A 13,610-nucleotide genomic window follows, 5' to 3' on the forward strand; every position below is an offset into this window, starting at 1 on the left:
TCTGTGCCAGTATATCTGCGGGATAGAAACCATTGAGCTTCAAAATTTGAGTCAGAAGCCCTATCAGTTCATATATGATTTTCTCAGAATTTTTGTGCGTGTATATGATAACTGAATATGTGTACAGAAATGGATTTCCAGAGTTGTTATAATGTGTGTTCAGTTCAGAAGAACCTTGAGGCAGGGCCTGTGGTACAACAAACACTAAATTTCATTTATGTCGACGCCAAGAAAGGCTTCTGTCAAATGTATCATCAGTATCAATCACTATATGACACCACACAACAGATATGCTGCTGTCAGCAGTGCTCTCTAAATAGACACTGCAATTATCTTATACATCATTGCTGTTGTCAGCAATGCTCTCTAAATAGACACTGCAATTATCATGTACATCATTGCTGCTGCAATAAACCACTAAGAATTATTCAATATCTAGCCTAGCGTCTTCGTTATCATCAACCGAGGGTTGAGGCGGAGTTACAAAATCTGAATGAGAAACCAAGGGATTGTCCAAGTCAGCGACATCTTTGTTATCTTCAGAGCTGTTAGAAGCAGCTGAGATGGCGTCACCCGATTCTGAATGTGTTCTGTCCACATATGCTTCGGGTAAGGAGCTCTCGGCCACATCAGCATCGCCGTTATGCCGAGCAATCAGATCTTCTCTTCTGACAAAATTAAGTAGAATCCCGTTGGTGGTCCTTCCAGGTTGCAGCAGATCTCCTTCAGACACAGCAATGCTGGTATTGCTATTGTTGCATGACTCTGTTTCAGAAACCTCTGTGCATCTATCTGGACCATCTGGTGTAGTAGCTCTAGAAATGTTGGTTGGATATGGGTCTCTAGGAAATGTGGGTCCTGTGAAAATACCTGCATTGCCACCCTCTATTGTATGAACCCCATCGAACTCGGACTCAATCTCGAGATTCTGGATAAAGTTGATGAACTGGTCAGCTGATGAAGTCCTCATCAGAGGCCCACCACTCCTGGTCCATGAGTTTAAGTCGATGGTCTCTGATTCGCTCTCACTTCCATCATGTGACATCTGACGAACATGATGAGACGTGCTTGACGCACCATCGACTCGAATAGTACCTTGGTGATTGGATGAAATAGCGGCCGCGAAGTGATCTTCCGAGAGAGATCCTGACGAATTCTCTCGACTAATGCAGCTCCATGATGGTACCCTCCTTGGTGTTTTGACTCGAACATTGTCGGTATATCCCTGGGAAGAAGCTGCTGCCCTTTCAATGCTTCTTATTAGCCTTCGTTTGTGGTTGAGGGCTGCTATGGATTCATCCAATGCAAGTTCAATTGCACAGTTTGCTCTGATTGCAGAGATCTTCTCCCATGTGCACCTGCGACCCTGGTTGGCAGCCATTTGGAGTTCTGGATATGTCGGGTTTTGTATAATCTTCAAGTACTGCAAATTTGAAAGATGTAATAAGGTGGACAATTTGAACCCAAAGGACCAGCATTATTGCCTGTATGAGCTATGCAGATTTTATTGACAGAAGTACCTGAGCTACTGTTGCTGGCATAACCATGGTGACATCACCCTCCCAATCCTGAGCAAACAACTTTGCAAGCCCTCCCAGTGGGAGGCCAATTTCTAGAACTTGGTTACATCGATACTTCACCTCCATCTCAGCAAGTCGAGCGAGCTATACAAATTAGATCAGAATTAGACTTGGTAATGCAACAGCTATGAATTGAAATTTGGAAGGGATTGCAATGTCTAGTGTTCAGTGAAGACATGGAATCACAAAAACAAAGTTCTTAGGTAAAAATAGGTACAGATGTATTTGCTACAGAACATTTTCTGGATGTCCTCACACCAAATAACACCAACTCCTACCATTAGCCCTTCAATGCTGCCAAGATATTGCATATATTTAGTAGACAGATCACAGATGTGCATTGTGTAGCAACACGTGGGAAAATGAGCATCTTTTGTGCAGGAAAATGATGAACTAGTATTCAAGAGCAAAAGAGCAATTCTAAATTACTTGCAGAAAGAGCTGAAGTCCTGCATGCTAAGATAAACCACACACAAACTATTATTAACTTAACATAATTAAAGGTCAGAAACAAACCTTTCCGGCAAAGCGGCCTCCATAAGCTCTGACGATCTCCTTCATTCGGAGGAGTGGAGAGATGTGAGGATTAGTTTGGCTCACAATGAAATGATTTACATTGAACAACTCCTTCAGTTGCATCATTGGCAAATCCATCTCCAGACTTCCGTCCCTCCACCGGCGCTTTGATGCTCCAGGACCTTGTTCTGGATCTGTGGCAAAGGGCGCATGGAAGGGTACTATGTGGCCAAATCTATCCTTTGCCATCAGCTCCTGAGCTTCAAAGAGGCCCGGGAATGCACAAGAGGCAGTTACAGCACTCCAAATGACAACATGTGGTGATGTCAGGTAGTTGAGGCAGCGCGGTGGCTCATTTTTTCTAGGAGAGCAAACAGTGACCCCAAGAACACGGCCAGTTATGTCATAAGCCTCTTGAAATGTTAAGTTACTTGTGAGATCCCTCAAAAGCCTTTGCATCTGGCTAATGTCATGAAGTGCACCATAAGTCATAACCCGTTTCGTCACAGCAAAAACTCCACCTATCCTATCAAAGAACTTCAAGATCTGTAACGAGTCTATGAAGAAGCTCTCAATCTCAGGCCATGTCCGGGTAGCGACAATTGAGCATATAATGGAACCAACACTTGATCCTGCGACTATCCGAGGCAGAAGCTTATGTTCAACCAAAGTTTTCACTACACCTACATGGAAGGAACCTAGTGAAGCACCCCCACTTAGGAGTAGTGCAGTCCTTCCAAAGGCGTGTCTGGTTTCCTGAACAAAGGCAAGCTTCTCCTCCAAAAGTAACTCATCCGTATCGGATTCACAAACCATTTTCAATTGAGTTGAAACCTCATCAATGAAATCTTTTATAAGTCTAGGCACCTGCATTACAATAGATCAACCGTGTAACCAGAATGGAAGATAGTATAGTTAATTAAACATTTGACAATGCATAATTTTGAGTTGAAAACAGTAATGAACCTTGTTATAGGTTTGTAGCATAGAAACATTCAGCCAACTTTTTTTATAGGAAAATTTGAAAATGCCTTCAGCATAGATACTAAGAAATGGAAGACAGTATAGTTATTTGAGCACTTGACAGTGCATAATTTTTAGTTGAAAACAGTTATAAACCATGTTATTGGTTTGTAACATAGAAACACCTGGCCAACCTTTTATATAGGAACCAAGTATAAGTGTATAACATTCGAAAATGCCTTCGGCATAGATGCTAAGAATAAACGAATGCATATTTAGATACTAGTAGAGAATAAGAATGCAATGACCCAACATATATGCATATTTAGATAATGGAGAATCAAAAGAATGAGATAATTGATTCCTATACTTTCTAAATCTAGCCATTTACCACAACCTTGGTATAGAAAAACATCTTGTAATAGAACAGACAAAAAAGAATGAGAGGTGCTATCATGTCGAATACCTCCAACCTGCCTTTGTGCAGCTCAGGATTACACATGTTCCCCAAGTTCCTGACGAGATCGCCGCGCATGCAGAAGACCACGTCCCGGAGCGATCCCTCCTCCCTCCGCCGCCGGAGCTCGTCGAGCCTGCTCCCGATGAGCTCAACGTCGTAGAAGTCCGACTCATTGACCTGGTCGGACATTCTGTCGAGCACCTTGGCGGCGCGCACCCACTCCTCGTACGTCCCCGCGTACCGCATCGCGCTCTTGCAGAGCTGACGCCGGCGCGCCAGCGCCAGCCGCGAGCGCGCCCCGGAGAGCTTCCTGAGGAGCAGCCCGAGGAGCACGACCGCGAGGAGGACGCCGTGGGTGTTCCTGAGGTGCAGCCAGGACGCGGCCATGGGCAGCGCGGCCCCGCGCGCACGCGAGAGCGCGGCGCGCGTCGCGGTGCGCGCGCGGGCACGCAGACGCCAGAGCGAGCTGAGCAGGAGCACGCGGAGCGCGGCGCCCCGGCCGAGGAGCGTCGACGGGCCGATCCTGAAGGGCCCGATGCTCGCCTCCCCGGACTCCTCCATTAACGGCTGAAATGAAGTCACTCGGCGACTCCGGCGAGGTCAGAAACTGGCAAACCCCAGCTCGATTTCAATCTCGAGCTGAGCTCGGTAGAAAAAGCGAGCTTGGATTATCAGCAGAAGCAACCTTTGTTCGACTGTAAAAAAATCCCCAAATCGTGTTGACCAACCCACTCCCGGCGGCAAAGCAAAACCTGATCTTTACGTGAAGCGGACAAGCCAATCGACGACGGAGCCTCGCGGCGACACGAAACCGAGCTAAAAGAATCCAATTTCGAGCGGCGCCGGCTACTGGACCAACGATCCCGGCGACCTAAATAAGCGCAGTGATCGCACGATCTCGCGTCGAGGAGGAGGAAGCGTGAGGGAAAGAAGAAGCAAGCGAGCAATAAAAACCCAATTGAAAATGGGAAAACTACTCCGCGCAAGCTTCCAATACGGGAAATCGGATCGCCTGGGAGATTATGCAGGAATATAAAATCTTCCTCGCGTGGAAGTGAAGGGGACTGGGACTGGGACTGGGCGAGGAGTGGGGCAGGCGTGGACGCAAAAGCCTCCGGCCAGCTATGGCTGCGGGACACGGGAGGCGAGGGAATGGGAATGGGAATGGGAGGAATTATAATGGCGCCGCGACCGCGGGGAGGAGGATGACGGATCGGTCGCCGGATTTGATGATGGGTTCGTTGCTTTCGCGGGAAGCAGTTGGGTGGGGCAGGGGACGACGTCGGAGGCCGCAACGAGAAGGAAGAAATCGGGAAAGTGGCCGTGGCCCGATGAGTCGTGCCCGTATCCACAAAGCACTGTGGTGCCTGTGGACTACGGTACGAGTACACCGACACGTGCACCTGAAAAAAATATCATAACCTGAAATGGGTTTGTGGATGTTTTCTTTCCTTCAAAGTCATGGTCGAGCACCTGTGATTATTACTGCCTGTGTGTCGAGGAGCCGGATCCCCTAACGTTGGGCCACTGACGGGTGGGTCCAAGCCCACACGTCAGCGTGTGCTCCGTACGTCAGAGGAACCGTGTCCTTGTGTTGACAGTTTTTTTTTCAACCAGGCAACTTATTTTCTGTTTTTTTTTGTGCAGGGAAAAAGTGAATTCATTCGTTAAGCAGCAGCCAATTCTGCATTACATAGTGTCGGGACCTCGTAAAACAGTCCACTCCTACGGGCAGCGAAAGAAGACAGGAAAGAGGGCTGCGAGTTAAGGCACCAGAAGGGAACACGGTGCGAGCGCTCACCATCGAAACACTCGCCACATGATAAAAAAGACTATAATGTCATACAACCGGTTTAAGATTTACTGGCCATCAACATAACACACCCAAACGACCAAAAGATGCACATCGAACAACCAAACCAACATCACTGCACGAAAGCTTCGATGAATTCAGGCGCTAACGATTCTTCATGCCCCACCACGATTGTCAACAACATGAATGGCAGATGTTTGTCTAGCTAAGGCAACACCATCTGCAATTCTGCATCACCTATGCATGCTTGTAAGCAGCGAGTTTTCACCTTTTGGAATTTCTGGATTTTATTTGACCTTATTCCTTTTTGGTAATTTTCCATCTGGATTTAATTTTTTTGTTATCTTGGCTATCTCGAAAATTGGTCAAATGGTGTGGGATGATTACACTATGGATCTCTTCTTCCACCCAAGGCACTCCACATAGTCCAAAGCCAAAGACGCTACCTTTGGGAAAATATTTATTTCCCATTTAATAAAAATCCTTAATATTCCACCTTTGGGAAAATATTATTTCCCATTTAATAAAAATCCTTAATATTCCACCTTTATGAATTACCCTATATTACCGTTGCTTATATAATTCCAAGAAAATGGTTTAGATACCCTCATTTTGGTTTCATTTTTGTGATCTTGGCAGCACAAAGCATATTCCATAAGCGAATGCATATATATTTATATTGGTATGAATGCGTGTGTGTGTGTGTGTGTGTGTGTGTGTGTGTGTGTAAATTGTATTAGGCATTTATAAAAAAGGAAGATATATTCACATATATGTGAACCATGCCTTTGTTCCACAATGCAAGCTTTGACTCTTATGTTTCTAAATAACAAGGTGGACCACATATATCACAGAAAGATGGGTCTTATTAATTTAGAACATATGCATCTGTTGTTCAGAAGTCATTACATACTACATGAAGGTGTAAAACTCATATTAAAATGACACATGTTTTTGTGTCGCCTTATTTTTCTCCTTTTCATGTGATGGCGACATATCTTCACTGACTTGTGAATGTTGTGCAGTAGCTGGCTTTTCCTGATCCGTAGAGGAACCACAACTGTAGAAACGTATAATTAATTATTTAGCAATCCAAAATAGCATAAGGTAAACAATACGCTTGTATGTACACATAACTTAATTGAACTTACCCTATGCATGGCGGTGCTGGTGTAACGGGGGTGGCGGGAGTTGGAGCTATATCATGATAGTCAAGTGGAATATACTCTAAAGATTCTTTTGTGAAATCATCTGAAAAAACAAAATACGACTATTAATCATTATCTATGATTGAAAAATTGTTGACTATGTGAAGAACATGAAATTATATTTCTTTGACAACTTATTTTATGAAAAGGATGACAAAAATTAGTCTTAAATTTTTGCATACCTACAGTAGTTCAGAATATATCTAAACCTCTTGTGTAAGATCTATATGTACAAATTAAAGAAGGATCACCTGACTTAGATTTAAGTTGACGAGTAGCCGCTAGTGGTGCATGGGTGAAAAGAATGGCGACCAAGCAAAAAGAAACAAGGAGGCAGAAATGACCACCCATGGTTCTTTGTGAATTAAAGTTCGGATCCTTGAGAGTATGCAAGAGACGACTCTATATCCTATAGAAACCGTAGCATATATAGTCACATAATAGCGTGATTTGGTACCTATCAATTGATACTATTTATTAGATCATTACTAAAGATAATTAATGATGGAAGATAAGTACTCCCTCCGTTCCTAAATATTTGTCTTTTTAGAGATTTCAAATGGACTACCACATACGGATGTATATAGACATATTTTAAAATGTAGATTCACCCATTTTCCTTCGTATGTAGTCATTTGTTGAAATCTCTAGAAAGACAAATATTTAGGAACGGAGGGAGTACTAAAGATAGGAAGTTATGATCTACCATTTATTTCTTGGGAGGGAAATATTAGGATGTACCCAAATTAATGCGAGACATTCATACTTCTCAATAGGCAAGAGGTCATCAATAACTCTATAGGGTCAAGATGGACATTATGTAACATCTCAATTTTCAATTTGGATGTTATACATAGGTCATCATGCATATCATATTTTATTTGCATTTTGTTTGTGATCCTAGAAATCCTAAGCAACTCAAGAACCCACGGAGAGAGTTGGGGATTCCATTTATTTTTATATTTGATTTTTTCTCAAATTTGAAAAGAGGATCATTTTGATTTTAATAATTTTTCTCTCTGAAATATTTCTAATATTAAAAATAAATGAGTGGAGATAAAACGACTTCTCCAAAATAAGAGGGCAATATTGGAGGAAAATGTTAAAATCAAATAAATATTTTATTTAGAATTTTAGTGCTATTTTATTTGAATTTAAAAAATGCATTTTTAGGCGAGAAAAATGTTCACTTTGTTCTAAATATTTTATTTAGACGGTGAAATTGTTTTTGACATTTTTAGGATTTTTGTTTTCGGCGAATTTTTTTTTAAAAAAAAGTTCCCGCCCGACTGGGCCGAAGGCCCAGCCGAGCAGGCCGGCCTGCTCGCGCCAACTGCCTCAGCGTCGCGCCGTCGTGCCACCGGCGGACTCCAACTGGAGTCCGAACCGGACTCCGCCGCCGCCGCCCCCTTGCGCAAGAAGCCCCCCCCCCCCCCCCGAGGCTTTATAAGCCAAGGCCCTCGGCCCCTCTTGCCACCATCGCCGCCCGCAGCAGCAGCTGCAGCCGTCGCCGTCGCCGCTTGCCGCGCCGCCGCTGGAGCCCCGCGCAACACCGCAGCCCCGCGCCGTCGCCTCCCCGCCGACCCTGCTGCCGGATCTCGTCGCCCCGCCGCTTGTCTTTTTCGAGGAACCGGTAAAAACCGTCGCCGCCCGTTTTTTTTTGGTTTTTCGTTCGGATTGGTTAGATCGGTTTTTTCGGTTTCGCTAATTAGCGAACGTTCGCCCGAACGCTTCTGTTAGCGAACGCGCTCGTTCGTTTGTCTCTAATAACGAACGTTCGTTCGTTAGTCTTTTTATTTTTGTTTTATTTTCGGCCAGGGACCTATCCGCGATTATTTTTATCACAAATTAACCCTTGATCTTCAAACCCTCGCAACTTTTTAATCGAATCCAGTGAAACCAACGCCAAAATCTTCGTCTCGAACCCCTCTTTCCAGTTAACCAACTTGAACATGATTTTGACAATTTAAAATTTAGTTTCAAGCAGATTTGAATTTGAACTTCTTTTGAACGTAGTTTGAGTTTCGTAACTCCGATTTGATTGATTCTTTTTGCAAATCGAAGCACTTCAGTTGAACTTTCAGTTTGGACTTTCTCATCTGAGTTTTACCCTTGCATCTGTGCTTGAGTGCTTATGTATGCTATTGTTTGTTTGCGATAGAATTTCCGGAGTGCGAAGCGTGCTACTATGAGTCTCTAGGGTTTGCAGATCGTCAGCAAGGCAAGTAACACTTTGATCATATCCCTTATTACTCAAGTTTTTATGCATTAGTCTCAATCCTCAAAACATTGCATGAGTAGGATCTGTTTAACATGTGGGTTTCGGGAAGTAGTTGTTGAGGTAGTACCTATTGCCCTTTTATTCAAACCCTGGGAGTTACTTCTACGTTATAATATACTGCTATGCCATGCTCGTAGACGTGGTTTGATTTTGAAAGAATTCATGACAGATGTGAGAGATTATTGTTAACTAAGGTTTAACTTAAGGTGGCTACTTTAACACACAACTGGGTGGATCATTTGTGGGCACCTGGGGCAATCCAGTGCTGTCCAAGGAGATCCCGGTGAGTCCGTGTGATCATCCTATGATTCGCCACCTAGGCTCAAAGGGATCATAAGGTTATTCATGCTGGAAACTTCCGTGTGCAGCCACAAGCCATTAGGGGCTCTGGCATAGTTGAGTAAGTTGTGGGAATCCTTTCCATGATGGGCTAGCAGATGTAGGGGATTGTAGGTGTACCGGCCTATCTATCGGTTAAGGTGACCTCTTCAAAAAGACTGTGTATCGGTCATCCGTTTCTCAAACATCATGCAGTGTGAGAAATACAACAGAGGAGATCGACTCTTGTGGGGAAAAGTACGCAAATCTCTGCAGAGTGTACAAACTAATCATGGTTAGGCGTGTCCCCGGTTATGGACATCTTGAGTATCTGGTTCTTGAATTTTTGATGTGATCTCAACACTCTTAATTAATTTTGTTGGTTGTTAATTACTATTTAATTGGGATTGATATGGGGTTACCATTCTCAAGTTTTCAACAAACTTTGTAGTTAAATAAAATATATTCCTTTATTGTAGAGAAAAATTGGCTTTTCACAAAAACATTAACCATAGTGCCTCCACCAGCCATATATGCATGTAGTGTTAGCATTTACCTCGTTCATTGCTCTACAGTGCTATTTTGCCAGCATATTCTATGTGTGCTGACCCGTTTCGGGCTGCAACGTATTATGTTGTAGACTATTCAAATGAAGAGTAATGTGTGCTAGGTCGTTGTCATGCACTCAGCTATGCTGTTGGAGTTGATGGACTCGCCTTATCTTCCAAGTCTTCCGCTGTTATCCTATTTAGATGGTCTTAAGCCATATTATTGTAATAAGTTCTCTTTTGAGACATTCGATGTAATAAATGTGTGATTGTACTCTGTTATAAATCCTTTAAGTACTGTGTGTGAGCATTACCGATCCAGGGATGCCACTTATGCACAGAGATTTGACCGTTTGAGGTCGGATCGCTACACATTACAAGCCACCCATGTTTCTTGGTGAACTGAAGTTTTGATACCGTACTTGTTAGTATGCAAGATATGACTATATCTTATAGAAACCGTAGGATATATAATCACATAATAGTGTGACTTTGGTACGTATTACTTAAGGGTCTGTTTAGGACGCATTTAGATGTGACATAGTTATGTCACATCTAAACCGATGTCCACTCTGTTTGTGGTCTATTTTTTGTCCTAATTTTTTTCATTTCTTGTTGCTGCATTATATATTCGTGGGAGCTTAGATGTGACATTCTTAAAAAACATCTAGATGTGAGTTAGACAAACTGATTACTTAATGGGTCATTATTAAAGATAATTGATGAAGGAATATAAGAAGTTAAGACCTACCATTTATTTCTTCCAATGGAAATCTTAGGATGTACCCAAATCAATGTGAGGCATTCATACTTCTCAATAGGCAAGAGGTCATAAATGACTCTATAGGGTCAATATGGACATTGCAAGCTATTTGAACATTGAAACAAACAATAGTCATTGAAGCACAACTATTTTTATTGTACCACATGTACAACACCCATCTTATTTTTTTGCTAGAAATTTCCATTTAATATATGTGGATTTTCATTTTTGTTTCGCTAACAAGTATGTATTGGTTGTCCAACCCTTGTCCACTATCATATAATAAAACACTAGCTAAATACTCGTGCATTTCTACATAATGATAAACAAATCTAGAGACACCAAGTGGAGGTACTTCTATTACACTGATGCACAGACGTGCTATAGAAACGGTTTTAACTTCCTTTCCGTGATGGATTTTCCGTTTTAAACCGTCGCATTGCCTGTGTGTGCGATGGGGGGCTGAAGGAAATATGACCTAGAGGCAATAATAAAGTTATTATTTATTTCCTTATATCATGATAAATGTTTATTATTCATGCTAGAATTGTATTAACCGGAAACATAATACATGTGTGAATACATAGACAAACAGAGTGTCACTAGTATGCCTCTACTTGACTAGCTCGTTGAATCAAAGATGGTTAAGTTTCCTAGTCATAGACATGAGTTGTCATTTGATTAACGGGGTCACATCATTAGAGAATGATGTGATTGACTTGACCCATTCCGTTAGCTTAGCACACGATCGTTTAGTATTCTGCTATTGCTTTCTTCATGACTTATACATGTTCCTATGACTATCAGATTATGCAACTCCCGTTTACCAGAGGAACACTTTGTGTGCTACCAAACGTCACAACGTAACTGGGTGATTATAAAGGTGCTCTACAGGTGTCTCCAAAGGTACTTGTTGGGTTGGCGTATTTCGAGATTAGGATTTGTCACTCCGATTGTCGGAGAGTTATCTCTGGGCCCTCTCGGTAATGCACATCACTTAAGCCTTGCAAGCATTGCAACTAAATGAGTTAGTTGCAGAATGATGTATTACAGAACGAGTAAAGAGACTTGCCGGTAATGAGATTAAACTAGGTATTGAGATACCGACGATCGAATCTCGGGCAAGTAACATACCGATGACAAAGGGAACAACGTATGTTGTTATGCGGTCTGACCGATAAAGATCTTCGTAGAATATGTGGGAGCCAATATGAGCATCCAGGTTCCGCTATTGGTTATTGACCGGAGACATGTCTCGGTCATGTCTACATAGTTCTCGAACCCGTAGGGTCCGCACGCTTAACGTTTCGATGCCGGTTATATTATGAGTTTATGAGTTTTGATGTACCGAAGGTTGTTCGGAGTCCCGGATGTGATCAGGGACATGACGAGGTGTCTCGAAATGGTCGATACATGAAGATTGATATATTGGACGACTATATTCGGACACCGGAATGGTTCCGGGGGTTATCGGATATATACCGGAGTACCGGGGGGTTACCGGAACCCCTCGGAGGTTATTGGGCCTCATGGGCCCAAAGTAGTGGAAGAGGAGAGGTAGCAGGAGGTGGCGCGCAGCCCCCTTGCCCCAATCCGAATTGGGAGAGGGAAGGGGGCGCGGCCCCCCTTCTCCTTCCTTCTCTCCACCTCCTCCTTCCCCCTTCTCCTAGTTGGAATAGGAAAGGGGGTCAAAACCTACTTGGAGTAGGATTGCCCCCCCTTGGGCGCGCCTCCTCCTCCTGGCCGGCCCCCTCCTCCTCCACTCCTTTATATACGTGGCCAGGGGCACCCCATAGACACAACAATTGATCTCTTGATCTCTTAGCCGTGTGCGGTGCCCCCTTCCACCATAATCCACCTCGATCATATCGTAGCGGTGCTTAGGCGAAGCCCTGCGACGGTAGAATATCATCATCGTCACCACGCCGTCGTGCTGACGGAACTCTCCCGTGAAGCTCTACTGGATTGGAGTTCGCGGGACGTCATCGAGCTGAACGTGTGCTGAACTCGGAGGTGTCGTGCGTTCGGTACTTGGATCGGTCAGATCGTGAAGACGTACGACTACATCAACCGCGTTGTGCTAATGCTTCCGCTTTCGGTCTATGAGGGTACGTAAACAACACTCTCCCCTCTTGTTGCTATGCATCACTATGATCTTGCGTGTGTGTAGGATTTTTTTAAAATTACTACGTTCCCCAACAGTGGCATCCGAGCCAGGTTTTATGCGTTGATGTTATATGCACGAGTAGAACACAAGTGAGTTATGGGCGATATAAGTCATACTGCTTACCAGCATGTCATACTTTGGTTCGGTGGTATTGTTGGATGAAGCGGCCCGGACCGACATTACGCGTACGCTTACGCGAGACTGGTTCTACCGACGTGCTTTGCACACAGGTGGCTGGCGGGTGTCAGTTTCTCCAACTTTAGTTGAACCAAGTGTGGCTATGCCCGATCCTTGCGAAGGTTAAAACAGCATCAACTTGACAAACTATCGTTGTGGTTTTGATGCGTAGGTAAGAACGGTTCTTGCTAAGCCCGTAGCAGCCACGTAAAACTTGCAACAACAAAGTAGAGGACGTCTAACTTGTTTTTGCAGGGCATGTTGTGATGTGATATGGTCAAGACATGATGCTAAATTTTATTGTATGAGATGATCATGTTTTGTAACCGAGTTATCGGCAACTGGTAGGAGCCATATGGTTGTCGCTTTATTGTATGCAATGCAATCGCCCTGTAATGCTTTACTTTATCACTAAGCGGTAGCGATAGTCGTGGAAGCATAAGTTTGGCGAGACGACAACGATGCTACGATGGAGATCAAGGTGTCGCGCCGGTGACGATGGTGATCATGACGGTGCTTCGGAGATGGAGATCACAAGCACAAGATGATGATGGCCATATCATATCACTTATATTGATTGCATGTGATGTTTATCTTTTATGCATCCTATCTTGCTTTGATTGACGGTAGCATTATAAGATGATCTCTCACTAAATTTCAAGATAAAAGTGTTCTCCCTGAGTATGCACCGTTGCCAAAGTTCATCGTGCCCAGACACCACGTGATGATCGGGTGTGATAAGCTCTACGTCCAGATACAACGGGTGCAAACTAGTTTTTGCACACGCAGAATACTCAGGTTAAACTTGACGAGCCT

General features: G+C 43.6%; 1 protein-coding gene across 1 annotated transcript; it reads right to left on the reverse strand.

Moving 5' to 3' along the window:
* Positions 1-190: 190 nt before the first annotated feature.
* On the reverse strand, positions 191-4,838 carry LOC125511091 (triacylglycerol lipase SDP1). The gene is made up of 4 exons (XM_048676375.2): positions 3,526-4,838; positions 2,097-2,963; positions 1,521-1,664; positions 191-1,423 (listed from the first exon to the last, which is right to left on the reverse strand). The coding sequence occupies exons 1-4, from the start codon at positions 4,078-4,080 to the stop codon at positions 425-427; spliced, it is 2,565 nt and encodes an 854-aa protein (XP_048532332.1). The 5' UTR covers positions 4,081-4,838; the 3' UTR covers positions 191-424.
* Positions 4,839-13,610: the final 8,772 nt, after the last annotated feature.

The sequence above is a fragment of the Triticum urartu genome, chromosome 5A (assembly GCF_056163025.1).
Source record: "Triticum urartu cultivar PI428250 chromosome 5A, HENAU_Tu73, whole genome shotgun sequence".
Lineage (NCBI taxonomy): Eukaryota > Viridiplantae > Streptophyta > Magnoliopsida > Poales > Poaceae > Triticum > Triticum urartu.